General features: G+C 57.1%; 3 protein-coding genes across 14 annotated transcripts; 2 read left to right on the top strand and 1 right to left on the bottom strand.

Annotated features, from left to right (window-relative positions):
• The first annotated feature begins 1,602 nt into the window (after positions 1–1,602).
• On the top strand, positions 1,603–8,245 carry TBX10 (T-box transcription factor 10). Its single transcript, XM_006189532.3, is given in 9 exon segments — positions 1,603–1,609; positions 4,319–4,434; positions 4,436–4,587; positions 4,670–4,771; positions 5,200–5,371; positions 6,421–6,576; positions 6,860–6,927; positions 7,135–7,229; positions 7,678–8,245. Coding segments are annotated over 9 exon segments (1,155 nt in total). The 3' UTR covers positions 7,965–8,245.
• Positions 8,246–9,171: 926 nt separating this feature from the next.
• NUDT8 (nudix hydrolase 8) lies at positions 9,172–17,220 on the top strand. Of its 12 annotated transcripts, none has more exons than XR_004323450.1 (14): positions 9,173–9,471; positions 10,154–10,286; positions 10,901–10,978; positions 13,194–13,292; positions 13,662–13,761; positions 13,916–13,995; positions 14,071–14,142; positions 14,378–14,487; positions 14,577–14,712; positions 14,804–14,892; positions 16,202–16,359; positions 16,455–16,536; positions 16,718–16,814; positions 17,066–17,220. XR_004323450.1 is itself a non-coding variant. In XM_032489998.1 (14 exons), exons 1-14 carry the CDS (start codon positions 9,278–9,280, stop codon positions 17,021–17,023), a joined length of 1,524 nt encoding a protein of 507 aa, XP_032345889.1. In that variant the 5' UTR covers positions 9,173–9,277; the 3' UTR covers positions 17,024–17,220. The 12 variants fall into 12 exon arrangements, 9 of the variants coding, with proteins under 9 accessions (XP_032345894.1, XP_032345889.1, XP_032345893.1 ...); XR_004323449.1 differs by lacking the exon at positions 17,066–17,220 and adding an exon at positions 16,893–16,910; XM_032489998.1 differs by having other exon boundaries at positions 14,804–14,857; positions 16,893–17,220.
• A 324-nt stretch (positions 17,221–17,544) lies between these two features.
• NDUFV1 (NADH:ubiquinone oxidoreductase core subunit V1) lies at positions 17,545–23,090 on the bottom strand. Its single transcript, XM_014551745.2, has 10 exons — positions 22,920–23,090; positions 21,755–21,837; positions 21,511–21,681; positions 20,577–20,760; positions 19,553–19,742; positions 18,913–19,125; positions 18,567–18,733; positions 18,175–18,256; positions 17,802–17,947; positions 17,545–17,703 (listed from the first exon to the last, which is right to left on the bottom strand). Exons 1-10 carry the CDS (start codon positions 22,989–22,991, stop codon positions 17,617–17,619), a joined length of 1,395 nt encoding a protein of 464 aa, XP_014407231.1. The 5' UTR covers positions 22,992–23,090; the 3' UTR covers positions 17,545–17,616.
• Between the last annotated feature and the right edge of the window lie 4,181 nt (positions 23,091–27,271).

The following is a 27,271-nucleotide window of genomic DNA, read 5'->3' as shown; positions in this document are numbered from 1 at the left end:
GCCCCTGGGAGCCAATGGGACCTTCCATCACAAGCGCAGAGAACTGCCCCCCATCTTGCCCAACAGCAAACCCCAGAGTTGGCATCACCTTCTTCCCACAACTGGGCGTGGGTCTGGGCTGGGGGTCAGTCCACACTCTCCCTGCGGGATTCCTCCCAGCTGGGCAGGCAGGAGTCTCGGGCCCAGGGGACTGAAGCAGCAGGCCTCCCCTAGCTGAAGGGGGAGAGGTCTGCCCCCTGATATACACTTCTGGGAGGGGCTGGAGTGTCACTCTGTGCCCCCTCTTAGGTATGGGCCTCTGCCAACCCCATTTCCCCAGTGCCAGACTCTGGAGGAGGTTTAGGGGGTCCAGCCGACTTTGGGGACGCCAGTAGAGCATGCCCAGTCCAGCCTGGCATGCTCTCGCCTGGTGCTCCCACCCGGGGGCTAGGCTGAAGTGCTCCCTCCTGGAGTAGGCTACCTGGGGATGTAGCCTGATGACCCTCCTTGGGCCATATGGCAGCAACTAGCTTTGGGGGATCCCTCGCCTCTGCCTTCCTGATCGGTGATCTGTGTGTTCCCTGAATACCCAGCGCCAAACAAGCAAGGGCAACCTGGGGAGGGGCCTGGTCAGGCTGAACAGAACAGACAGACCTGCAGGCAGAGCAGGCATGTCCCAGGGACCTCTGACCTGGGCCAGCCCCCTACCCCGTGGAGACTATGTAGGCACTGTCAACCAGGATGGGGACAGCTTATTGCTCCCCAGGCTGGGCCAGCCCATCCCAGGCAGAAGCAATTATGCAGTTAGTTCAGTTGGGGAAACTGAGGCATGGGGACTAGTAGGGACCTGCTAGCGTAGCACAGTTCATCGGGCCAAGCTGTCTGGAGGACGGGCTTCCTGCCACCCAGCCCGGGGGCTCCGCCTCTGCTTGTACTTGTGGCTGTTGCCCCCTTGCCTTTCCTGCTCAAGTTTCCCCATGATTCCACACCACTCAGGTCAGGGGTCTGGGTCCTGGTGAGAGGGCACTGCCTTGATCATTCAGCTCTCCTTTCTCCTGCTACTGCTGCGGCCCGCACCCCCCTCCCTGAAGCCTTGTCAGCCGCAGCCCCTCCAGTCAGCCAGGCCTGGGCCCCTGTGGATCGCCCAGCCCATCCTCAAGATGGGCCCCCGCCCTGCGCCTGGGCCCATTGATCAGGAATGGCTGGGGGGCTCCTAGCTGGGGAAGGGAGGAAGACAGGAGGGAGACCGGGAGGGGGAGAGGAGGCTTTGCCACATCAGAGCCTTCCCACCTGCCCTCCTCCCGCACAGCATCGTGCCTGGAGCTGGACGAGCCGAGCCAGAAGCCTCACACAGTCCACTCTGAGTGGCTTGGAGAAGGGGCCCTCAGAACCAGGGTCCCACCTGCAGAGACCAGGTGCCTGGCTCCAGTGGAGAACCAAGACCTGGGTGATCGAGGAGGGAAGGACAGTCCTGCCAGGAGACTGGAGACTGAGTGAGGGCCTGAGAGCTGAGCTGGACTGCCGAATGGACCAGGAGACCAGGAGAGGCTGATCCCGGTCCTGGCAGGCAGGGGCTCCAGCTGAGCAGCGCTTCTCCAGGAGCTGGAAGTCCAGGCTGTCCCCATGGCAGGTAAGGCGTGAACAACTAAGGCGGCCCCATGCGTGGACTCCGAGTGAGTGGGGCAGGGCAGGGACTGAGCATGGAGACCAAGGAAACCCCACTGGACTCAGGCCCTGGGCAAGAGAATGGGGCAGGGGCACCCCAGGCTGAGGCCTCAGATCCTGCCAGGGCGGAGTCAAGGGGCTGCCGGTCACTCAGGTGTAACCATGGGGGTGCTGACAGGGAGGGGAACAGAGCCATTCTGGGAGGTGAAGGCCTTCTCAGGCGTGGGCGACCTTGGGCCTGTCCCCACCCCTCTCTGGGCCTCACCCCTGTGTATCAAAGTCAGGGGCTGGGTAACTTCCTCTCCAGATCTCACTCTGTGCCTGTGGGAAACTGTCAACTCCTGAACCCAAGAGGTGCTGGCTTCTCAAGGAACTGGGCAGAGGACAGGCTCCTCCCCAGAGTTACTGAGGGTGCTGAGGGGCTGCCTGTGGACCGGGATGGGCAGGGCATGGGCTCATAGAAGACTTGGGAGCCAGTGAGCAGCCTGCGAAGTCCCCAGGCCCAGCAAAGCATATGAGCCTCCCCACCTTGGGACCCACCACCGTGGACCCCGGGGGCTGGCATCAGTTACCTGCATGATGTACCTGCCTCTGCGGGACAGCTGAGTGATGGGCAGTTGCCCATCTGATGGCCAGTCCAGGTGGTGGGGGACACCAGCTTATCCGCCCTTCATGCCCCTCTGGGGGATTTAAACCTGAGATGGTCCATCCTCTCTCAGTGAAACACACCCACCTCTAGACTCCAGGGGCTTTAGTGAGGTGCCACTTCTCAACGTGGCTTTTAGGGCTGCTAAGGATGGGAGGGACCACAGGCCTTGGGCCCCACTCTCACCAGGTACCCACTATGCACTGGCTCTAGCCAGCTGCTTCCCGCCTGGGAGCACATTACACGTTCCACCATTCCAGGAGTCTCCCTCCACCCGGCTGTCTGACCATCCATCCCTCCAGTCCCAACATTCTGCCTCTGCCCAGGGGATCTCATGGTTTTACCAGGTCTTCTGCCTCTTATGGTGCTGCTAAAACTAATGCTCTGGTTTTCAGGATGCTTATTCTAGTTTAAAATTTTTAAGGGGGGAGGGTACAGCTCAAGCAGTAGAGTGCGTGCTTAGCATGCATGAGGTCCTGGGCTCAATCCTCAGTACCTCCTCTAAAAATAAATAAATAAATAAGCCTAATTATCTCCCTCTGCCCCCCCAAATTTTTAATTGTATTAAAATACACATAACATAAAAATGACCATTTTAACCATCTTTAAGTGTTCAGTGGCTTTAAGCACATTCATATTGTTGTGCAATCATCACCACCATCCATCTCCAGAACTTTTTGCATCTTGTAAAACTGAAACTCTGTCCCCTTTAAACATTAAATCTCCATTCCCCCTCCCCGTGCCCCTGGCCCCCACCATCCTACTTTCTATGAATTTGACTACTCTGGATACCTCCTATGAGTGGAATCATATAATATTTGTCCTTTTGTGACTGGCTTGTTTCACTTGGCATAACATCCTCAAGGTTCATCCGTATTGTAGCCTGTACCACACTTTCCTCCCTTTTAAAGGCTGGATAATAATATTTCATTGTCTGTATAGACACATTCTGCTCATCCATTCATTCAGCAATGGACACTTGGGTTCATTCTACATTTTAGCTATTGTGAACAATGCTGCTATGAACACAGGTACACAGATCTGTTCAGGCCTTTGCTCTTGATTCTTTGGGTTTATACTTAAAAATGGAATTGGTGGATCACATGGTATTTCTATCTTTAATGTTCTGAGGAACCGCCAGCCTTTTCCACAGCAGCTACACCATTTTATATTCCACCAGCAAAGCACAAAGGTTCCAATGTCTCCACATCCCCGCCAACACTTGTAATTTTTCATTTTTTGTTTTCATTATTGTTTTGTTTTTGGTAATAGGCATCCTTGAGAGTATAAAATAGTATTTCATTGTAGGTAGGATTTCTTTTTAATCAGAAAGTTAGAGTGCAGCAGTTTTTGGTCAAGGCTTATGCCAGGATTGCAGATCAAAAGATGGGCTCTTTAGAAAAAAAATGAGGAGGCCAGAGCAGAAAGGTGTTAGAACTTGCTTCTGGAGGCAGGATTTGGGCGGGTTCTCGGGGTCAGAGGTGGGTGAGAGTCATTCGTGGTAATTTGGGGATCCCTATCAGCTCAGTGTTCTTAAGCTGCACCAGGCAGCCGGGTCCCCACAGAGCTGAGAAACACCCCCACCCCCAACCCCATGACCCCACATGTCCCCTCATCCATAACAGATGTCCTTTATGCAGGGCCTACTGTGTGCCAGGGTTGCTGTGTGTCCTCACAAATCCTCACATCAGCCCTGTAAGGCAGATATTAAGAACCCCTGTGACAGATGTGGAAACTGAGGCTCAGGGAGGTAAAACAATTTGCTCAAGTCCACATGGCCTCTTGATGGCTCAAAGATTCCCTGGGGAGCCAGACAGTCTCTGTCTCTGGCCTCCCTGAGCTTTAAGCGAGCATTTACCTCATGAAGTAATGCTGAGTTGGGCATCCTGTGGGAACACAGGCCTGGCAGTCAGGGAGGGCTTCCTGGAGGAAGAGGCTTCTAGGTGCAGCCTGAAAGATGAAGGCTGGCTGGGTGGAGTGGGGGTGGGTGAGGTGAACAAGAGCCCACATTCTATCTTCTCTCCCCAGCTTTCCTCTCTGCTGGCCTCAGGGTATTTGCCCCCTCGGAGACCTACACCCTGCCCACGATTAGCCCCAGCTGGGAGCCCCAGCTGGACTCCCTGTTACCATCAGACTCTTCCACCTGGCTCTGCAGGGGTCCAGGCGGTGGCTGAGCCCATTGGGCAGGGCCCCAAGAACCCACATGTGTCGAGCGTGACAGTCCGGCTGGAGATGAAGGCTTTGTGGGAGGAGTTCAACCAGCTGGGCACAGAGATGATAGTCACCAAGGCAGGCAGGTATGAGTAGAGGGGGTGTGTGTGGTGGGGGCGGGGGCCAGGGTGGAGCCAGATTCTGGCAGCTGAGCGCCCCCTCCTGCAGGAGGATGTTCCCCACCTTCCAGGTGAAGATTCTGGGCATGGACACTCTGGCTGACTATGCGCTGCTCATGGATTTTGTGCCTTTGGACGACAAGAGATACAGGTCTGGGGGATGGCCGGGGGATGCAGCTCAGACCTCAGGTGCTGAGATGGGAAGGTAGACCCCTACCTGCACCTGGGGGAGGCAGGGGCCGGGCGGAGCAGTGTCAGGGAGGCCTATCCTGGAGCAGCAGTGGGGAGCCTGATGGTGGGCAGCTCAGGGCAGCCCCAGTCTGAAGTGGGCAGTGGGTGAGCCTGGGTAGGCAGGGTGGGTTAGCCCTGGGCAGCGGGTGGAGCCATGGGGAACCCAGAGCTGCACAGCACTCTTGGAGCCTCCGGTTCCCCATGTGCAGATGGAGTTGGTGCCTGGGCAGTGATGGGGACAAGGACGGCCCTGTCGCCTCATCAGTCTTGGCTCTACATAGGGGCAGCAGCAGATGAGATGTCGTAGGGTGCAGTCGGGGCACCCTCGCCATCTTGCTCTGTCCCCAGGTACGCCTTCCACAGCTCAGCCTGGCTGGTGGCAGGCAAGGCGGACCCAGCCACGCCTGGTCGTGTGCACTTCCACCCCGACTCACCGGCCAAGGGTGCACAGTGGATGCGCCAGATTGTGTCCTTTGACAAGCTCAAGCTGACCAACAACCTGCTGGATGACAACGGCCACGTGAGGCCCGGGCCACAGTGGGGAGGGGTTGGGCCAGGGCAGGGGACACTGGGGCCTGATTGTGATGAAGCCCGAAGGCCTTTGGTGCCTGATGACCTTAGTTCCCAGCACCCCTGCCTGAGTCTGATGCCAAGGCGGGGGGCCAAGTTCACCTGGCCAGGGGCTGGAGAGCAGAGGGGACTGCCCGGACAGGTAGGAACACAGCACTGCTGACACTCTGTCAAAGACCCCTGCCCTCACGGGACTCCCCTCCTGGGGTAGGGAGCAGATGATAAGAATCCAGATGTCTCAGGTGGTGATAAATGCCAGGAGAAAAAGGAAACAGAGAGGGGGCTGAGACGGAGGTGGCTGTTCAGTTCACGGGGCTCAAGGGATATCTGAAGAGAGATCCGAAGGAAGTGGAGGAAGAAGCCCATGCGTATAGAAGGGGGAGCTGTTGCAGGCAGAGGGAACAGCAAGTGCAAAGGCCCTGAGGCTAGAGAATGTTGGGGACTTTGGGAGCTTCGAGGAGGCTCCTGTGTGGCTGGAGTGGACCACGGAGGGGCAATAGGCGGGAAAGGGATCCCAGGGGCGGCCAGGGCTGATCTGCAGGGCCAGTTGGCTCCAGAGAGGATTTTGGTCTTTACTCTGCATGGGGCAGGAGTCACAGGAGGGTTCTGAGCTGCTCACTGGGGATGCTATGTGGGGAACGGGCAGAGGCACCCGGTGGAGGCGAGGAGCACAGCCAGGAGGCAGCTGAGGAAACCCAGGAGAAAGATGATGGTGGCCGGGAGGGGTGGATGCAGTGGGTGGGAGAGGTGGTCAGGTCCCGGATAATTCTGTGACAGCTGGGACATGGGAATGAGGGAAGGCCAAGCAGTAAGGATGCTCAGACACAAAGGGGCCTTTGACTAAGAACTGCAGTCTCTCAAGCCCAGACCCGGCACCACCATTTCAAGATGGGCTGCGGGCTCAGGGCTGCCTTTTCCCGGGGGGAAAAGGGCTTCAGCCTCAGTGAGGGTTTGTGGCTGCGCCCCACCCCTGCACACCCACTTCCGCACCCCCCACAGATCATCCTCAACTCTATGCACCGCTACCAGCCCCGCTTCCACGTGGTCTTCGTGGACCCACGCAAAGACAGTGAGCGCTATGCCCAGGAGAACTTTAAGTCCTTTGTCTTCACGGAGACCCAGTTCACGGCTGTGACAGCATATCAGAACCATCGGGTGGGTCAGGCCACAGCTCATGAGGCAGCTGCCAGCCCATTTCACAGCGGGGAGACTAAGGCCCCAGGCTCTTAGGCCCCTCCTGCATACAGACCCCTGTCCTCCCCTCCCTCCCTGGGACTCAGTGGGTATCTGTCCACAGTCATTCCCCTGCCTTCACGCTCACTGGTTCTGTGGTTCCTCCAGATTGGGGGGTCCTGGGAGGAGAGGGTGGCTGAGCCTGGGGCCCCACAGCCTTTCCCCAGCTCAGAGCTGGCTCATAACTACAGTTTCTCCCCTGCAGATCACTCAGCTGAAAATTGCCAGCAACCCTTTTGCCAAGGGCTTTAGGGAGAGTGACCCGGACTCCTGGTACTGTCTGGCCCCGGCCAACCCTGCCCACCTGCCCTAACCCATCCCCTCACCCCAGGCATCTCCTAAGGCTTTGGCTCCTGACCCTCTTTCAGGGTCTCATCCACTGGCTTGTCCTGGGATCCCACTGTCTGACTCTGACCATGACCCTTGGCCTAGGTTCTCCACCTTGACCCCTGCCCCCATTCCTGCTTGCCACACCTTCAGGACTGTATCTCCAAGGCCCCTGCTCAGCGTCCCAACCCAGAGTCGCAGCAGCCTCAGCCCTTGCCTGCTGAAGGGCTCTCCAGAGCAGGAGAAAGGTCAGCCCCCAGGCCACAGGCACAGTGGGACGAGAGCCGGCACTGTGGGCAGGAAGTGAGGGGACAGGGCCACCAGGCCTCCAGGAAGGGGTTTCAGCATGTTCAGCAAGCTCACTGGGCATCTGTGTGAACAGAGACGGGGAGGCAGAGATTTTGGAGACAATGTGGGACCCAGAGCAGAAAGACCAGGGCAGTGATAAGGTGCTGAGAGCAGAGGGAAGGAGGGTCACGTAGGCTTCCTGGAGGAGGTGGTTCCCAAGCTGGGGCTTGGAGGACTGGGAAGGGTTTGGACAGAGGGAGAAGGTGGGGAAGAAATCTCTGGAATATAGAAGAGAAAGAGCAAAGACTAAGAGGTGGGCAACTTGGGATGGGAGGAGCAGGAAAGGGGACAGGCAGGCTGAGGGTGTGAGGGGAGGTCTGGGGTCCACTCAGACCATTTCCTCCCTAGACCCCAACAAAGCTCCAGCCTTCACCTCCAGGACCCCTGCCAGGCTCCACCATCAGCTGCTGGCTCCCCCTGAGGCTCTCCTGGCCCCAGCCATCTACCGGCCCCTCAACTACCAGGGCCTGTACCGTGGAGCCTCAAGCCGCCTCCGAATCCCAAGGGCCCGGCCAACACCATACCCCATCCCCAATATTCAGGATGACAGGGGTCAGGGGGTGCCCCTCCCAGCTGGGCTGGGGCTCCTCCCCTCCACCGCTGTGTGCCCAGGGGCTGGCCAGGACCCACAGTAATGGTGGGGGCCCTGTGAACAGAGTCCTCTTACCCTGGACCCCAGACTCACCTCTGCAGAGACCCCCTTCCCCTCACTTGGAGAGAGCAGGGCAGGTGGAAACCCAGAGAGGGAAGCTACCTGCCCAAAGTCACAACAAGGCTGAGCTGGTGCCAGGCTTGGAACCAGGCCCCCTACCTCACAACCTGCCCCCTTCTGCCTTGGGGGTGACTCTTCCAAGCCCTGCTTTACCTCTCTTTTCCCCCCAACATTAAATCATTTGGCATGAGTGGTCAGAGCACTTCTGTCCTCAGAGGTCAAGGTGGAGGGACTCAGGAATGCCCACACCCGAGTGTGGCCTGCAGATATCTCAAAGCTCTGCCCAGTGCTGTTGGGATCCCTGGGAGCACAGAGTGATAGTCAACGTGGGGATACAAGCTGTGAGGGAGGCTGTGTTCCTGCTCTCTGCCTGTGTGCCCCAATGAGGACCGCCACCACAGCTCAGGGAGGCACCTGTTCAAAGTGGAAGCAAAGCATGGGACACCTGCCATTCCATGTTTAGATGTTATGCCCAAAGCGAGGGTCGCCTGGTGCCTGGAGGGGTCAGAGTTTTACAAAGAGGTGCAGAGCACCATAGGCAGTGACTCCAAGGGTCAAGGGGTGGGGGGGAGTTTGAGAATCCGATCAAGACTCAAGGCAGGAGAGCTTCTAGAGAAAGTGACATTTGAACCAACACCTATGGGAGTAAAAACTGCAGAGGCGGAAAAAAAATGAGCTCCCGGCGGTGGGAAAAGCAAGGCGAAGGCCTGGGGCTGAAGTGAGTCCCTTGGGGCGAGAGGGAGCGGCGCGCACCACCCAGAGGAACCAAGGGAGAAGGCCTGGAGCGTGGGGAGGGCAAGGGACTCCCAGGGCGGCTCGGCCTCCTGGTGGGGTCTCATAGACCCCCACTAAACGCCGACTCCGAACATCTGGCGCACTTCCTTTGAGGTCCCGTATACCTCGGGCGAGAAGGAACACGGGGCCCGGCGGGGCCTCAACGGCCAGACACCCCGACTCCCGTGCTCGGTGACGCACTTCGAACCACCCAGGCCAGCCCTTCTGCCCGCAGCTCAGGCCTTTTCCGGCCCCGCCCCATCACTCGCTCCTGCCGGGCCCCGCCCCCTTTACTAGGTCGGGGTCTGTGGGCGTGGCCGGCGCCGCTGGGAAGCCACCACGGGGCGGGGCGACTCCTCCCGCGGTCCCCGCCCAGATCCCGGAGAGACCTGGGAGTGTGCGCACTGCCCCTTCCCTCGCGCGGCCCGGTGCCCTCGTTGTCCTGGCCGTGCTGGGCCGGACATGCTTTCCGACTGCCTGTCGGCGGAGGGCGAGCGGCGCTGCCGACGGCTGCTGGCGGGGGCCACGGCCCGGCTCCGCGCTCGGCCCGCGGCGGCCGCCGTACTCGTGCCGCTGTGCTCGGTGCGCGGGGTTCCGGCGTTGCTCTACACGCTGCGGTCCAGCCGTCTGGCCGGGAGGCACAAGGGTGACGTCAGGTACACCGGCCGGGAAATCCTCTCCCTTTTGGAGGAGCCCTTTGAACCCCGGCGACTGCAGGGTCGTGGGCAAGGCACCAAGCCTCTCTGAGCCTCCATGGCCGCCTCGGTAGACTGGGTCCGGGGAGAGCGACCTCCGCCCGCGGACTGCGGCCAGGAGTCAGCGACCCGCGTCCCTTCGCCCCGAACCTGGCGCCGCAGGAGCTCCTGCCCGGGCGCTGCGCGGATCCTTCGATGTGCGTCCCGCGCCACTTCTGACGGGGACACCTCTCAGATCTGTGTCCCACTTCTAAAAAGGCAGGACCGCGCCCTCTTATGGTGACTCTGGAGAGATTCGGGTCCAGAGCCCAGGAAGCACTCGGGGCTGGGCTGCCGCGTGTCCCGCCCTGGCCCCGCCCCCGGCGGGAACTGGGGACATCATAGGGTTAATGTCAGCTCCACCAAGGCCACCATAAGCAGAGTTTGTGTGTCTGAGCCCCAGGGCCCCTCTCCCTTACCCTCGTTGCTCAGGGAGGTAAACTGAGCTTGGCGAGGTCATGTGGCTTGCCCAGCCCTCTCTGCAAACTAGGGGCAGAGACAGACGTTATTTAGGTGGGTCATTAGCCCTCTGCCACAGCTGCCACCACCACCATCCCTCCATGGCCTCAACAGCCCAAGAACCAGGCTCCCTGTGCCTGTTCAGTTTCCCAGGTGGCAAGCGTGATCCCACTGACCGGGATGTGGTTCAGACAGCCCTGAGGGAGACTCGTGAGGAGCTGGGCCTTGTGGTGCCTGAGGAGCATGTGTGGGGTGTCCTGCGGCCCTTGCAGGACCAGGTAAGCCCACCAGGCCCTGAGGCCACCACCAGCCCTTACCCCATGCACCGACTGTGCTTGCCCTAGGCTAGAAGCAGGGACCCCGGGGACAAGGAGAGTGGTCATGGGCTCCAGCAGTCTCGCAGTGCGGTGGAGCCCCAGACACCATGCCTGGCAGTTGTGTTCCGTCCTCACACAACCCGTCGGGAAGGGGTCGGGGTATTTTACCCCCTTTCACAGGGTCTACTGAGGCTCAGGTCCTGGGTTGGAGGTAGCCCACCCCCACATGCCCACAGGTGAGCCAGCTCTGCTCAGCTTGGTGGATAAAGGTTAGGGAATGCTTTGAAGGGTAGGCAGGGACTGAATGACAATGGGGAGATTTTAGGGTAATGAAAGTAAGGGAAGGTTGTCCTGAGTAGAGGGACCAGTCTGCAAAGGCCCAGAGGCCTGAATGCATCTAGTGGATTTTGTGAAACTGAGTCAGTCAGCATGGCTGAGCAAGCCCAAGGGCAGGGGCCAGGTGGACCTGGCCTGCACTGAAGGCCTCTGAAGTCTTCCTTTCAGGTCCCCTTCTCAGCCCCAAAGCCCCACTGAGGCCACGCCTCCCCTGACTGCCCGCCCTCCTCCTGTCTCAGCCAAAGGCCTCTGTGGTGCCAGTGCTTGCTGGCGTGGGCCCGCTGGATCTCCAGAGCCTCAGGCCCAACCCCGAGGAGGTGAGTAGCGGAATGCTGGGTGGGGAGCTGCAGTAGCCAGTGCTCTGTCTACCTTCTCGCTGCCTCCTGCCCACAGGTGGATGAAGTGTTTGCACTGCCCCTGGCCCACCTGCTGCAGGCGCAGAACCAGGGCTATACCCACTTCTGCCATGGTGGCCACTTCCGCTACACACTGCCCGTCTTCCTGCATGGGCCACACCGTATTTGGGGGCTCACAGCCGTCATCACCGAGTTCGCCCTGCAGCTGCTGGCACCTGGCACCTACCAGCCTTGCCTGGCTGGCCCTGAGCTGCCCAAGGGCTGAAGGTCTGGCCCTGATCAATCCCTGCCTTTGCCCTGTGGGGCCAGCTCCACTCCAGGACTGAATAAAGAGACTTTACCACCTCCATGGCAACTGCATCTTCTGCACTGGTACCCTGACCTTGGGGAGACACCCTGGAACATCTGGCCTCCTGGCTGGAGTGCCTCTGGATAATCACACTGTCACCCACAGCAGTGGGCATCTGCTGTGAGCACGTACTGTGTGCTAGGTGCCTGGTGTCTTTTCTCTTATTTCACCCTCACCACAGCCCTGTGAGGTGGGGCCGGCTCTGTCCCTGGCTGGTGAGACTGCGGCTTAGGCAGGGCAGACACCTTACCCAAGATCACCTCAATTTGGGATTTGAACCAGGCCCTCCCTGACTCCAGAGCCCAAACTCCTAGCCACTGTACCTGTTCCCTCTTCCTTGCTGGGCTGACCCTGTCCCACGTCCCTGACCCTGTTACTGCAAAGCTCTAACATGCTGAGCTCCCACCATGTCCCAGGTGTTGTGCTGCGGCCACATCTATGCACCATCCAGATCCTACTCTGCCTTCTGGGGGTGCTCAGACTGAGGGAGACCTTAGACCAGGTCATACAGATAATCATGTGACTGCACATTAATTACTCACAGATAATAATATAATTGTATATCAGTCATGCAGGCCAGGGTTCTATGAGAGAGTTGAAGGAGTAGGCAGTCTGGACCTTGACATGGTGGACTGGGCAGTATTAGGCAAGACAAGTCCACTCACTAGCTGACTTTGCCAAAAGAGGAATGGTAATTACAAACTCCAGAGCTAGGCATAGCTGGATCCAGGAGCTTAGGGGTGCTCTTTCTCTTTCTGTGCTTTCTGCTGTATTGGCCTCACTCTCAGGAGCATCCTCTACTCCACAGGGATGAGAGGTGAGGAGAGGGCCACAGCTCTAGGACAGCACGGTACCAGCGTCCCATCAACAGAAAACGGAGTTTCTCTTTCTGGGCCAGTCTATCCCACAATGGTACTTTATTGGCCTGCTTTGGGTTACATGCCTTTCCCTGAGCCTGTCACATGGCTGCCAGATTTGGAATTCATTGATTGGCAGGGTCTGGGGCACAGGCCTGGGGAGCAGGGGGAACCTCCTGGACTGAGAGTACAGAAGGGGTGGCCCCTACAAGACCACGGGGAAGAGACAGAGGGAAGGTTGAACAGGTAAAAAGCCCATCACTTTTCCCTGTAGAGAGCGACCTTGGGACCAAAGGTAAGCAGGAGCAGGCCAGGTCAAAGGGCAAGAGAGGAAGCAGAAGGAGCAGCACATGCACAAAGCTTGCAGTGTTCAAGGAAACCAAGAGGAGAAATGTGGACACGGGGCGAAGGGCCCACCACTCCAGGCCCGCTGTGTGGTGCCCAGGGGACACACCTCAGTGATGGGTGAGGATTTTATTCCAAGCTGGGGAAGGGGGAGAGAGGCGAAGTGGTCTGATTCCTGTTTTAAAAAGCTTGAGTCACAAGGGGACCAGATTGTGAGCCCTCCCATCTCACCTTCCCATGCGCATGTGTGCCCTCCACACTTCCCCAAGTGCCCCGCACCCCTCCCCCTGCCCACACACCTCCCCACTGCTCCCTCCCCTGCACCCCCTCTGTCTCACCTACCCGCTCCTCCCCACACCCCCTCCCTCTGCCCCTCACACCCCTTGTGTCACCTCTGGCCCTCCAGTCTGGCCCTCCCAGTCACCTGGGAGCAGGGCCACATGATGGAGGTAAAAATAACTCTGACAGTGTGTGAATGGCTGGGGTGGGGAGGAAGCGGGGGCGAGGAGGAGGGAGGCTGAGCCCACACACCAGGGAAGGGACCCTGGGGGTGGGGGACAGGGAGATGCTAGTCTCCTGGGCCTGAAGATGGGTCCTGAGTCCCGCCCCTTCCCCTCCCCAACAGCCATGCTCTGGCTCTCTTGTGGGTCACCTCAAGTCAGGCGCACACCCAGCGCCAGCAGGGAACCAGAGCACCAGAGTGGGTGGAGGAGCTCTCAGAGCGGTAAGTAGCCCAGCTGGCCTTACTCTAACTGCAAGGGGGCCCCCTTTCGGGCTGGAGCCCCCCACCCCACCAGCCTTGACCTTGCGCTCTGTCCTCAGGTCCCAGCTGCTGCCCAGAACCCCCCTGGGCGCCTTCGGTGATGCCTCTTTGCCCTTGTCTGGTTGACCTGGTGCATGCCCCTCATCTCCAGTCCGCACTGGCTCCTCTGAGTCCCGCCCCCACGTCCAAGCCCCCATGGCGGGCAGGGGGACAGCGAGCCGGGGGCGGGTGAGCATGCAGGAGCACATGGCTATCTATGTGAGCCCAGGCCCCATCCGGCCCATCCACCTCATTTCCGACTACTTCCCACACTTTAACCCCTTCGCTTAGCCCACCCTGCACACTCCAGACCCACGCCCTACAGTGACCCCCGCCATCTGCTCTACACCCCAGCTGGACCCAGAGCCAGAGGGAGACTCAGACGACAGCAGTGAGTGGGGGCGGGGGACAAGGGGGACACTGGGCCCAGCCAGGATGGGGTCTGGGGCATCCCACACCACCCACCAGGAAGGGGCAGGGCGGGAGTCATGGTGCCGTGGTGGGGGTTGAGGCAGAAGCTGACCCTTCCTGCCACCTGCCCTTAGCTACCCTTGGCACCCTCGAGTTCACGCTCCTTTTTGATGCAGACAACAGCAACCTGCACTGCACAGCACACCGTGCCCAGGTGAGGATGGGGTTGGCATCCCTGGGCCCTGGGCCTGGGCCACAGGCCTGTCCTACATCCACTCTCTCTTCCCAGGGCCTCAAGCCACCGGCCTCAGGCTCCGTGGACACCTATGTCAAAGCCAATCTGCTGCCAGGGGCCAGCAAGGTGAGAGGGAGCTGCAGGCCTCCACTGCTGCCCCTTGGCTGCACACTCGGCCTGGGGCACCCACCTGGCCTGCCATGCCCCTCCTCCCCTGGACATCAGGCAGAGAGTTCCCCATTGCTGGGATGTGCACCTAGAGGCCCTGTCAGGGAGAGGGGCTGGGAGTGGGTCCGGGAATGGGGCCAGGGTGAGGCCCTGGGGCCTGAGAAGGCTCTGACCCTCCCTGCCCGGTCCTCAGGCCAGCCAGCTGCGGACACGCACGGTTCGGGGCACAAGGGGGCCTGTCTGGGAGGAGACACTCACCTATCATGGCTTCACCCTCCAGGACGCCCAGCGCAAGACCCTGTGGTGAGGATTGGGCCTGGGCTACAAGGGGGCAGGACCCACCCGGGGATGGGGTGTGTTGCCTGGCCAGGTCTGACCTGGGTGGCCATCAGGCTGTGCATGTGTGAGGACCCATGGCTGCGGCAACGGCGGCGGGCGACTCCACTTGGGGAGCTGCAGGTGCCCCTGAGGAAGCTGGTGCCCAACCGAGCCAGGAGCTTCAATGTGTGTCTGGAGAAGCGGAGGCTGGTGAGTGGGGCTGGCGCATAGGGTGGGACAGGGGGTCAGGGAGGGAGCCAGGCAGCGTCCAGCCAAAGTGACCGGCTCTCTGCTCTTTCAGACTAAGAGGCCCAAGAGCCTGGATGCAGCATGTGGCATGTCTCTGTACGAGGAGGTAGGACGGCGGGACCCACACAGGGATGGAGGCGGGTAGGTAGGTCTGGGGCAGCCCAGGCTGAAATGTGGCAGGCAGGGGCCGATGTGGGCTTGGAAGGCGTCTAGGCCCAGGCAAGCTTGGAGAAACCGAGGCCATCTCTCTCACACTCACGGTCCCAGGGAATAGCCAGGCCCTCGTGGCTGGGCAGAGAGGGGAGGAACCCAGAGGAACAGTGGGGCACTGGCACAAGTAAAGCTCTCAAGAGCAGAGACACAGGCCAGCTTGATGCAGTGGCTGAAACTGGTGGAATCTGGCCAAGCTGGAGGGCAGGTCAAGGTGCAGGAAAAGAATGGACATGCTGAGGTCCCACAGCTGCTAGGTCTGCCCTTGGGGTAATGTGGGTGCCATTCCTGGGGCTAGACAGGCCCTTGTCAGGAGGCAGTGAAAGTGACTGCAAGGGATCTGCAGTGGGTAACCAAAGACCTGGTCAGAACCCCTGCAGCCCAGCAGGCACCCAGCACCGGCAAGGCTGAGGCAGGTCCCTCCCCAGCTCCTCCAGGATCAAGGGCCAGGTGCTGCTGCCCTGCCCCCTAGTGGAGCCACACATAGCTGCTGCAGCTCTCAATCAGGGCCAGGCTGGTGAGTCCCACCAGGTGGGGCGGGCACCTGCGACAAGCACTTCCTGTTCCAGACCCCCGACCAGTACACAGCAGCCCCGTGGTGCATGGTGGGTGCTCACAGAGCACTCCCTTACTGAGAGCTGAATTCAAGCAAGGTGGTTGAGCTTTCTGGAAATCAAATTCCATGTTAAGTGTGGGAGAAACATATTCTTTCCAGGCATCCTCCCTGAGTCCTCTTGGAAGTACCAGGGGCTGAGTGTGGCAAAAGACATTCAGAACCTGGTCCCCTGGGCGGTGGGGTGAGGAGGGTGGGTTTTGTAGATGAAGAGACCTGTATGTGCTTGGGTGGAGAACAGACTCTGAGAGCTGCTTCCGAGGCAGGAGACCTGCCCCACAGGAGGGTGGTGATGGGCACTTAATGGAAGGCCACTAGGAAGTTCCTAGCATGTTTGTGGCCCTTAGGGACATCAGTTCCCTTCCCCTCCAGACAGAGATGCACTGAACTGACTGGTCGCGTGACCTGGGCAAGCCCCTCCCCTCCTCAGGCCCTGGAGAGTACAGCTGACCTGGAATTTCCCTTCCAGGGCACTAAGCCAGTGGCTGTTTCTGGAAATTGAATCATGAAATCTAATCACTGGCCCTCAATATCTCTGCAGCCAGTTTTGTTCCCACATCCGGGCCCACACTGGTGGGTGGCTGGGCTGTGGGTCACCCGGGGGCTGACCCCAGCCTACCCCTGCAGGACGAGGTGGAGATGGAGGCAGCTGGGGAGGACCGCGGGCGCATCCTGCTGTCTCTGTGCTACAGTTCTCAGCGCGGCGGGCTGCTGGTGGGTGTGCTGCGCTGTGCCCACCTTGCCCCCATGGACGCCAACGGCTACTCGGACCCCTTTGTCCGCCTGTAAGTGTGAACAGGGGTGGGCAGGTGGGTTCCTTAGAGCCCCTCTGGAGCTAACCTCTCCAGGGCCACACCTAACCCCACCCCATCCTTCCCAGTTTCCTGCATCCAAATGTGGGGAAGAAATCTAAATACAAAACCAGTGTTTGGAAGAAGACCCTGAACCCTGAGTTCAACGAGGTAGGCCAGGGCCGATGGGGCACTCCTGGCTGCTGGGGGTGAAGGGGAGGTCAGCATCCTGCCTCAGTCAGAAAGCACTAGTCCTGGCTAATCTGAGCCATTCACCTGCCTGAGTCTGTTTCTGAAGTTGTGAAGAACCCAAGGCCACCTCCTTCCTGCCTTTCTGCCCTCTTCCCTGCAGGAATTCTTTTATGCAGGCCCAAGGGAGGAGCTGGCCCAGAAGACGCTGCTGATATCAGTATGGGATTATGACCTGGGCACAGCCGACGATTTCATTGGTGAGTGGGAATGCGGGGTCGCTGGAGTTGGGGGCCCAATGGGCTCCCACATGGCTCCTGACCTGTCCCCCAACCCAGGCGGGGTGCAACTGAGTAGCCAGGCCAGTGGGGAGTGCCAGCAGCACTGGCATGAATGCCTGGGCCACAGTAACCACCGACTGGAGCTGTGGCACCCACTGGACAGTGCGCCCCTCCAGCTCAGCGACTAGTAGGGGCACCCGGCTTGGCCCTGCTCTCTGCCTCTCCCCTAGACTGACCCACAGCAGTGTCCATGGAGCTGCGAGGACCTGGGGCTGCCTCACCCACGATGCCCAGCCCCTAGTCAATTTCTCCCTTCCTTCCGCCTGTTCAAACTCACCCCACTGCCAAATCATGAAGCAAGAATAAACCTCTCCTCCAAACCAGACCAGACAGCCTGTTCTTTCCCTGCCCGTCGCCTCACAGGGCAGAGTGGGCCGATTCTTGCTCCCACCTTGCAGAGGGTTGTGCTGGGCCAGGCCCAGGTCTGGACCATAGGCCAGTTTGCCCCTCCCAACCCCTGCTTCCTGCACTGAGGGACAAATGCTCAGGGTGGTCTAGGACAGACTAACCCAGAGGAAGCCAAGATGTAAATTCACAACAGGACCTTGTGCTGACCTATCCCTCCCACACATACACCTCTGTCTGGGAAATAAGCCTCCACAGGTAACAGGCCACAGTGGCAGAGTGAAGAGCAAGGCCACGGAGAAGATGCAGCTGAGAGAGTGGGCAGCACTTGCTTTATTGTCCAGCCGTTCAGACAGATGACACCAGCAAAGCGGGCTCAAGAAGCGGCTTGCCTGGCCTGGTGCTGCTGGGCAAACCGCTGCATCCGCTCCTCGAGCTCTGGCCGGAAGTGTCGGATCAGGCCCTGGGGTGGGGATGGGGACACTGTGAAGCAGGGTCTGAACCCCCAGTGCCCTGGGCTCTCCGTACCCCCACCTAGTGACACAACAGAGCAAGGAGTACCTGCACAGGCCAGGCGGCTCCGTCGCCCAGAGCACAAATGGTGTGACCCTCTATCTGCTTGCTGATCTCCCACAGGGAGTCGATCTCCGCTGGCCGGGCGTCCCCCCTCACAAAGCGGGCCATCACTTTGTTCATCCAGTCCACACCTGTAGACGTGGCAGCAAGAGAGGGCCCGATGATCTCCCAAAGCGGGGATGTGGGGGACGGAACTCAAGGGGTGCAGGTCATGGGGAGGGTGGGGCTGAAAGAAGCCATGGCAGGCTGGGAAGCAGCAGCGGTTTATTCAGGGTCCAGAGCCCAAGCCACCTGTCCTGTGCCCAGCCCAGGTCCAGGCTGAACCACAGAGAAAGCCCCTGGCCTACTCAGCACTTACCCTCACGGCATGGGGTGCACTGGCCACAGCTCTCATGCTTGTAGAACTCAATGAGGCGGGCGATGGCTTTCACAATGTCTGTCTGGGGTGACAGGACAATAAGGAGGCACCCAAGGCCTGAGCCTCAGCACCCGCCAGCAACACACCCTCCCGATTCCAGCAGTACTCTGGCCGGCTCCTCCACCCTCCCTGGGTACCCTACACTGCCCAGACCCCACGGGCATTCTCCCCCAGGGACGCCTCGCTCCCCTCCTCTCCCACCTCACTCTATCTCAGGTTACAGGAACCGGGACCCAAGAGCTGCCAAGAGTTCTCCAAGAAGCCCAGGAGAGGGTTACTGACCAGGCTGGCGTAAGGCAGGGACTGGGTGGGGAGCACGGGCCAGCCCTTACCGAGCGGTCCATGACGATCACCGCAGCCGTGCCCAGGCCCGTCTGCGCCTGCACGAGCGCGTCAAAGTCCATCAGCACCGTCTCACACACGGACTTGGGGATCAGTGGGGTGGACGAGCCACCAGGGATCACAGCAAGGAGGTTGTCCCAGCCACCTGTGACACCCCCTGGGGCCCCAGTTAGTCCCCAAAAGGATAGATGGTCAGGGCTGGGGCCAGCACACCTGCCTAGCCCCAAGCCCAGGACCTATGTCAGCCCCCACCCCAGCCCAGGCTCCTATGGCCCTCCCACCCTGCTCTCTCATGGACTCCCTGGTCCCTCACTCACTAGCTGGCCCCAGGCTCACCAGCATGCTTCTCAATCAGTTCCTTCAGTGGTACAGACATCTCTTCCTCCACAGTGCAAGGGTGGTTGACATGGCCAGAGATGTTGAACAGTTTGGTGCCTGAGTTGCGCTCACGGCCAAAGCTGGCAAACCACGCACCCCCACGGCGGCAGATAGTTGGGGACACGGCCACCGTCTCCACGTTGGCCACGGTTGTAGGGCAGCCAAACACTCCTGTAGGGGAATGGGATGAGAAACTGGTGGCTGCCAGCGGGTGGGGCCAGGTTGGGGCGGCTTTCCTGGCAGTGGGGTCTGTCCAGAGTCCTGCTCCTGCGGCAGAGAGCCCCACTTTCAGCCCTTTGTTATTCTTGTCCCCCACTGGGCCCCAGATGCCAGCAGGAGCTGCACTGCCTTTTCACCACCCTGCCCCTTGTTCCCGGAGGGCTGAAGAGGACTTGGGTGTCTGACCTGGGTCTGAGACAGGATGAGGGACTGCAGGTGGCACCAGTGGAGCCTCTAAGTTGTTACCACCCTACTCTGTGTCTGGCCCCCAGTCCAGAAGGAACTCAGAAATTCCCTAACAGTGACCAATGGGGACATGAAGCCAGATACCAGATTCCACAGGACAAGGCCTGGAATCGGGCCAGGTGCCAGGTCTTACCCACATCTGCAGGGAAGGGTGGCTTCAGGCGGGGCTTGCCCTGCTTGCCCTCGATGGACTCAATGAGCGCCGTCTCCTCCCCACAGATGTAGGCCCCAGCCCCGCGGACCACAAACACATCAAAATCGTAGCCGGAGCCGCAGGCGTTCTTGCCAATCAGACCAGCCTCATAGGCCTCCCGGATGGCCACCTGTGGGACAGGGGTGTGAGGGCACTGTCCCCAAGAACCCAAGAATACTCTGTGTGGGAGGAAGGGGTAAAGGGCCAGTAAGTCCATCACCAAAGTCCAGAGCGAAACGTCCCTCTGGACACAAGCAGAGGACACTCTGGGAGAGGGACGGGGATTTTTATAATGTGGGTCATACTTTTGTAATAACATTTAACAAATTCTCCAACTATGTGTATCTTTAAAAGAAAGACTTTAAGGAAATAATGAAAATGCTGGCAAATAGTTTCTCTAGGTAGTGGATCTGTGGGATAATTTTCTTTTGTGTGTGTGTGGTTTCCTATCTTTATAACAAGCAAGTACTGCTTCTGTAGTAAAGAAAAGACCCTGGAGGCTTATTTTTAAATATGCAATGTTGACACTTATATGTAATGTTACTATGTGCCAGGCACCGTTCCAGGTATTATTCCCACATCCTTCATTGCTGCTGTGTAGGAGCCTAGGAGAAAGGTGTGAGGTGTTGGCCCTGGACCAATCACTACAGGCATCACCGAGCTGAGAATTACCGAAATGACCCCTCAACCCTTCTACAGGAAAAATGCCCACATGTGAGTTCCCCAGCCTACCCCTATTCCAGAAGTCATGGAGCCCTGGAACATACAACCTCCCAAGTTGAGGCTCTGGAACATACAGGAAGAGGAGGAGGCTTTGGGGGCCCCGTCCCACTTGTGACACAAGGCATACAGGAGTGGACAGCACTCTCCTAGTTCGACCCCAGACAAATTAGGTGCTAAAATCTAACAACTGTGCCTGGGATTGGGGCAGAGTTGTGCACATTGAGCCCCTCCCCCTGCCCACCTGCAGATTGGAGGCCTCATTGTAGAATTCCCCACGGATGTAGATGTAGGCGGCACGGGCGCCCATGGCTCGGCCCCCAACTAGGCAGCCTTCCACCAGCTTGTGGGGATCGTGGCGTATGATCTCCCGGTCCTTGCAGGTGCCTGGCTCCCCCTCATCTGCATTCACCACCAGATACTTAGGCCTGTGGGCATCAGCAAGGTGAGTCAGGCTACAGGGCCACCAGGGTTGGGCCTTTAACCACATGCCACCCCACTCCACCCAAGGAAGCCTCAAAGATGTCTCCTATGACAGGCAATCCCTCTTTGTCCTCCCAACATGTTCCCAGGGGTTCTGCCTGCTCACCACCAATGACAGGATACTCACTGCCTAGTTCATATTTCGGTGGCTATGACCACAGGAAAAACCTTTTTGTTCTGCTCAGTCCAAATATCTCTCCTAGTGTTTCCCAAGAGCCCAAATCTGCTTTTGGTCACAAAGAGTGTGTCCTGAACCTCCACTGTTATCTCTGGAGCCAAAAGGAGGTAAAGTAGCTGACATTTATCGTCTGCTTTCTATGTGCTGACCGAAGTGCAGGCCAAAAGCTGTATGAACATTAGCCCTTTAATTCCTGAGCAATACAATATCCATTTACAAAATAAAAAAACTGAGGTTCAAGAATGCCAGGAGACTGCCCAAAGCTGTATGATTAAAAGGCAGAGCTAGGAATTGATCAGTTAAGACTGCCTGAGTCAAAATTTTGTGTTGATTTTGCTACCCCTCAAGTCTCCCCTGAGGAAGAGCAGAGAGAACTGAGTCCCTCCTACTTGAGCCCTGGTAATGTTTTCCTACTTCATTCACTCTTAGTTTCCAAGGAAACAGCCCAAAGGCCCAGGTAGCCACAGCCACCCCCAAGGTCTTTCCTGCAACCCCATTTCTGCCTGCCTACACACACCTGCCATCTGAGGGCTTATTCATGAAGCTCCATTTAAGGCCAGTGGGGAAGCCAGCGCCTCCACGGCCCCGCAAGCCCGACGTCTTGACCTCACCCAGGATCCAGTCAGGCCCCTTCAGCAGGATCTCCTTTGTCTTGTACCAGTCACCACGACTCTGGGCACCTTTCAGCCTGGACAGAGTAGAGAAGGCAGTAAGGAGGAGGCCCTGCCTCGGGACCCACCAGGCTAAGGGCACCATCTTACCTCCAGTCGTGGCGGCCATACAGGTTAGTGAAGATCCGGTCTTCATCCTTCAGTGAGCCAAATGAGGTTTTCTTGGGTGCTGTCTGGGGACACAGAAGGTCAGGAGGCCCAGCAAAGCTCTGGGGTCAGAAGCTACAGATTCTTGGGTCCCGCTGATTAGAGGGCTGGGCTGGGGAGAGGGCAGGGGTCTAAGCCTCAGAACCCTTCATAGCATCATACCTACTACCACCACTTAGTAAGCACTTCCTGTTTAGCAGACACTAGGCTAAGCATTTTATATCCAAAACCCCATTTCATCCTCATAACTCTGAGACCAGAATGATTTCCTCCATTTTACAGAAGAGGAAACTGAAGCTCAGAGCAAAATGAACTTATGGAAAGGCACATAGCCCAAAGCAGCAGATAGAATCTAAACTCAGGAATGTCCGTGGCCAAAACCTGCACCCGAACCACAGCACCATACTACATCCCTGAGCCCAGTGTGATGTCATGTCTATTTACTTGTCTGGCTGTGCTGCTGAATCAAAACTTGGCTAGGCCAAAGATTTAAATTACTAATCTCTGCTGCAGACAACATGCATTTTCTGAAGGCAAAGAAATGTTTCACTGGGGCTGGGGCACAAGATGACGGAGGGAGAGCAGCTCCGGAAAAAAACTGTTGAGAGATGGGGTCTGGAATCCCATGTGACCCAGTGGGGAGCACCCCAGCTGAGGGATAAGGGGACCTGGCTTCCAGACACCCATGCCCTTAAAAGCCAATATAGGAAGCAGCGGGCTGAACGAAGAATGAGGAGACTCAAGTCCCTCCAAAGCTGTTTTGTACATCTCTAAAATGGGACAGTGACCTCTTCATGCTCTGCCAGGCTGTGGCGAGGAAAGAACGGGACAAGGATGCTTTGCCACCTGCAAAATTTTCCGCTAGGTCGCAAGGCTGTTAAATAAGGAAAGCCAAGGAGCCGGAGGGCTGGGGGCGGGGGAGGAGTCAATCTCCGTTTGGACCCGTTCCCCTTCTACACCCAGGCCAGAGCCACAACCTTCCTGCCGGGCTGGGGAGATGAAGGGGTTCTCCAGAAGGCACCACAAACCCAAGGGACGGCGCACGCAGAGGCGCGGCAGACAGACCAGGCCCGAGAGCACCCTTGGCCCGAATCAGGCCGGGCCTCACCGTGTCGCCGCTGAAACGCACAGATACTCGAGCTGGGAGAGACCCGCCGAGCAGCCGCCGTGCCGCCAGCATCGCGGTGGCCAAGCCGGTCACCTCCCGCTGTCACCTTCACGGCTCTAAGGCTGAAGAACCGGCGCGACCAAGACGCTAGGCGGCGCACAGGAACAACGTCACGCTCCCAGGCTTCCCTGCGGCGCTTCCGCCACGCCCTCGGCCCCGCCTCCTCGAAGGAGGGCGGAGAGGCTGGAAGTGGCCTGCCTGGCGCGGAGGCTGCTGGAAGGTGCGGTTTCGCCGGCCTCCAGCCCGCCTCTCTCCTACCGTGGGTCTCATATTACTTTCTTGTTGACCTGCTCTGCTTCTTCGCGTTCGTCCCCGGACCCTCACACTTTCAGCCCCCAAGTAAACAAACCTTGCATGTCACCTGATTAGTTCTGGTGTTTTACACTTTCTACAGGTCCCGCATTTCGTGTGCTCCTGTTGTATGTACAAGTGTATGCGGGGAGAAGGAGAAATCAGATCGTTGCATCCCGACTCGTCATGGCTGCCTTGTAATTATTCTGTCTCTGTCCAAACCCTCCCAGACTGTGATTTTACCACTACGGACACCCCTGGGCTCAGGAAAGGATTACTCATTAGCCAGAGAGAGCTGGGGCAGCTCCAGAGGCAGGCAGGGTGTTGTTGGCGGAGGTCTCCCAGGAGGAGGTGTCTAGAGTCCTAGGTTGGAGTGAGGCTGGCTGAGAGGGTGGAGATGGTCAGTGGGTGGGACATCCTCTTGCCGGTGCTGCTAAACTCTTCCAGCCATTCCTTCCTCATCCCTCATCAGGAGAGTTTCGCTGGTTAGGGAAAGAGATTGCCCAGACAGAGCTGGGGATTACACAGGGTGAAAGTTGGCACTTGGTACTCCTGCTCAAAATCCTGGAGTGGCCGCCACTACCGTGGCAACCGGGCTCTGGCCAGGCATTTAAGAATTCTGCCCCTCCCCTACAAGGTGGTCAGGCCCAGGCCACATCATGCCTCCTCTCCCCAGGAACTCTTCCACCTGGGGCTTTAGGGCGTTTCAGTCCCCTATTCCCACCCATGCTCCCCTGACCTGAGGGGGTCCTCTGTTCTTTGCCTTCTCCTGAAGTCTTGGAAGCCTGTTTAACTCTTGTTAATCAGTTTGTCTGTTCTATGGAACACTTTAGCTCTGAGAGCTTGCCTGGGGCTGGTGGTAAGCTTGCCTGGAGCTGGTTTGGCCTTCTATTCCCAGCTCCTCTGTTCTCTTGTCCTGTGATCATCCTTTCTTAATCTCTAGAGAAATGTGCTATTTACAAAAGTAATATGCTCTTATTTTCTCATACATTCCCCACAGCAGCCCCGGATAGTGTTAACTTCATTTTATACGGGAAAAAAATTGAGGCCCCTGGAGGTTTCATCTCTTGTCTGCGGGCACGAAACTGCTGAGTGGTAGAGGTGATAAAGGTCAGGACTTTCTTCCTTCCCAGAGAACCCCACACCCAGCAAATTGCACAGAATGACTGACACACATATGACAGTCATTGCAGGATGTCAGTAGTGTTTCCAAAAGAGCTGGCAAGAGCATGGGCACCTTGTCTGGGGTCTCACAGATGGGTAGGGCAGTACCAGGCCCAGGGCCCAGCAGTCCTGACTCTCAGCCACAGGCCCCCCCCTCCTAGGCAGGGAAAGAGATTGCCCAGACAGAGCTGGGGATTACACAGCTAATCCAGGGCTCAGACCTGAGGCCATGGATCCCTTCCTCTGGGGTGGGAGAAGGGGGGAAAGATGGAACCAGAGGATGGATTCTTTCCTCATCTTTGTCTGACTAGGTCAAGGGAACACAAGGCCGTGGGGAAGAGGCAGCCTCAGGACGCAGCGGATGGAAGATGCTGGGCATGGGGTGATGGGAAGCTAAGAGTGAGGGGCAGGATCTCTAGTTGATCCATCGCGAGGCTCTGTGCCAAGCACTTGCCATGTGTTATCTCCTTAATCCTCCTACGACCCAGGGCATAAGAATGATGAGCCCCTGTTTTCAGAGAGGACAGAGTGTATTAGCCATGCTGAGTGGCCTGCCCAAGATGGCACAGCTGCCAGGTCTCGGCCTGAGGTCTCCTGACCCTCAATCCCCCACTCAGTCCCCACCCATCTAGAGCACCCACTTGCCAGGCTCCACTCAATGTCACCTCCCAGGAAGCCCTCCTCCAAGGCATCCCAGATCCCGGCTCTCACCTGTGCTATCTTAGACCACTGTGCACATCTGCCTACCCCACCAGCCTCCAGGGCAGAAGCTGGGAGGCATCACGGATGCCTCCCTGTCCCCAGATCCACTGCATCCTGCCAACTCTGCCTTCCAAGCACACCCTGTTCCCGTGCCTTCAGGCCCCACCCCATGGCCGTGACCTATCAGCTTTCACCTGGACTTTTGCAAAGCCTCCTTGAGGTCTCCTGGCCTCAAGTCTTGGCCCCGGCAGTCCTTTCTTTGCACTATGGAATGAGCAAGATTGTCATAAACCTCAGATCCATTTTGCCCCTCCCCTGCTTGAGACCCTCGATGGTCCCCCAGTGTCCTCAGGACAAAGCCCAGCCCCCTGGCCTGGCATTCAGGGCCCTGTGCTGACCTCTTCAGCTCTAGCTCAGATTGCTCTGTCCACACGAACTGGCTATGCTCCAGAGGATCGGTCTTCCTCCCCTTCCTCCTCCTTCTCCTGAGGAGCCCTTAGGATGTCACCTTCCAGGAAGCTTTCCTCCACCACTTCATACAACTGTCTTGAGCAACAGCTGTCATAGGTCCAGTGTGACTACGACATGATCTGCTCTTCTCTCTTCTCTGACCCCTAGCACAGAGCTTCTCGAGAGAGGTGCTTAACTCCATATTGTCATCTGATTTTATATTTGGAAATGAAAAAAACCCAATGTTTTTCCTTTGTTGGAAATTTAAGAGATATAAAAAGACAAAAAGAAAGTAGTAACGTGTTTTCACTTCCCTGACTTAGTCCCCGATACCATCTTTGCTTGTTTGTTTCCACTGTTTTCTAGGTGATTTAAAAATATTCCACATCACAGAAGTGGGTGTAGCTCAGTGGTAGAGCACATGCTTAGCATGCACAAGGTCCTGGGTACAATCCCCAGTACCTTCATTTAAATAAATTTTTAAAAATTTTAAAGACATTTCACATAGCATATGAATTTACTGATCCTTAAAAATTTAGACCTTACCAGAAAAAACTAAAGTCTGTCCACTCCAGAGCCAACTGCTATTGAATCCAATATTATCTTCTAGTCCTTTTAAAAAATACCTTTATGTGTACATATATTTACCTGCAGAAAAATGAGTATTTGGTGCTTTTTATTTAGAGTAACAATGTCTCACTATAACACAATTTTTCACCTTGCATTTTTCATTCAACACTATGTCTTTGAGATTAGTCCATGTTACAAATAGACTTAGAAGCATAATTATTTCCCTGGAGTGCCCCCCACCCCCACCCCCACCCCAGGGACACCAGAGCATCACAGTTAAGGGCCTGGATTCAAAATTCTGCTTCCTCCTCTTACTACCTGTGTGATTTTATGACCTGTGCCTCAGTTTCCTCTAATGGGAAATTAGGATAACATATACTCTAGAAGACCATCCGTTAGGGTTGAGAAAAGTACATGAGCAGTGCCTGACACACTGCAAATGCCCAAAGAAAGTTTAACTAAGTTCACTGGCTTATAATGTGGAGACAATCCACATCTTTACAACATTGAGTCTTCCTACCCAGGAATGTGGTGTCACTCCTTTTTTTCCCAGATCTTTTAGGTCCTTCACTAAACATTTAGAATTTTTTCTTTAAAGAATTTTTCGCATATTTTTTGGGGGTAGAGGTAATTAGGTTTCTTTGTGTGTTTGTTTATAACGGAGGTCCTGGTGATTAAACCCAGAACCTTATGCATGCTAAGCATGCGCTCTACCACTGAGCTATACCCTCCCCAATGCGTATTTTTTAATACAGGAATTTTATGTAATGTTTTGCGTTTTTATGATTTTGTGATCTCTGTTCTGATAACATTTTTTAATTGTCTACTGTTTGTGAATAGGGAACTAACAATTTGCTTTTACTGTTTTTTGTATCTGGAGCCCTTAATGGACTCCCCTGTTAGAAAGTTTGTCCGTTGAAGCTTTTCTCTCTTCTGTGCTGATAATTGTATTGTTGAGAAATAATGAGAGTCTAGTATCTTTCTTTCTAACGTGAGGTATCTACTTCCTTTTTCTTATTGCACCATCTCAGAGCTTCAGAATAAGGTTGTATAATGGTAGCAGGGAGCTTCCTTATATGGAGTGTGACTTTAGTGGGAGTGTGTAAAAGCTTAAT

This window comes from Camelus ferus, chromosome 10, assembly GCF_009834535.1.
Source record: "Camelus ferus isolate YT-003-E chromosome 10, BCGSAC_Cfer_1.0, whole genome shotgun sequence".
Taxonomy (NCBI): domain Eukaryota; kingdom Metazoa; phylum Chordata; class Mammalia; order Artiodactyla; family Camelidae; genus Camelus; species Camelus ferus.
The sequence above is the reverse complement of the archived record's forward strand: the minus strand, read 5'-3'. Positions and strand labels throughout refer to the sequence as shown.

Excerpts from the sequence above, each read along its gene's own strand:
- NUDT8 (XM_032489995.1), top strand. The coding sequence starts at position 9,278 with ATGCTTTCCGACTGCCTGTCGGCGGAGGGCGAGCGGCGCTGCCGACGG. Across the intron at positions 9,472-10,153 it reads AGGCACAAGGGTGACGTCAG|TTTCCCAGGTGGCAAGCGTG; the intron begins GTACACCGGCCG and ends GTGCCTGTTCAG. Across the intron at positions 14,858-16,201 it reads GCATGTCTCTGTACGAGGAG|GACGAGGTGGAGATGGAGGC; the intron begins GTAGGACGGCGG and ends CTACCCCTGCAG.
- NDUFV1 (XM_014551745.2), bottom strand. The coding sequence starts at position 22,991 with ATGCTGGCGGCACGGCGGCTGCTCGGCGGGTCTCTCCCAGCTCGAGTA. Across the intron at positions 21,838-22,919 it reads TGCGTTTCAGCGGCGACACG|ACAGCACCCAAGAAAACCTC; the intron begins GTGAGGCCCGGC and ends CTGTGTCCCCAG. Across the intron at positions 20,761-21,510 it reads AATAAGCCCTCAGATGGCAG|GCCTAAGTATCTGGTGGTGA; the intron begins GTGTGTGTAGGC and ends TGATGCCCACAG.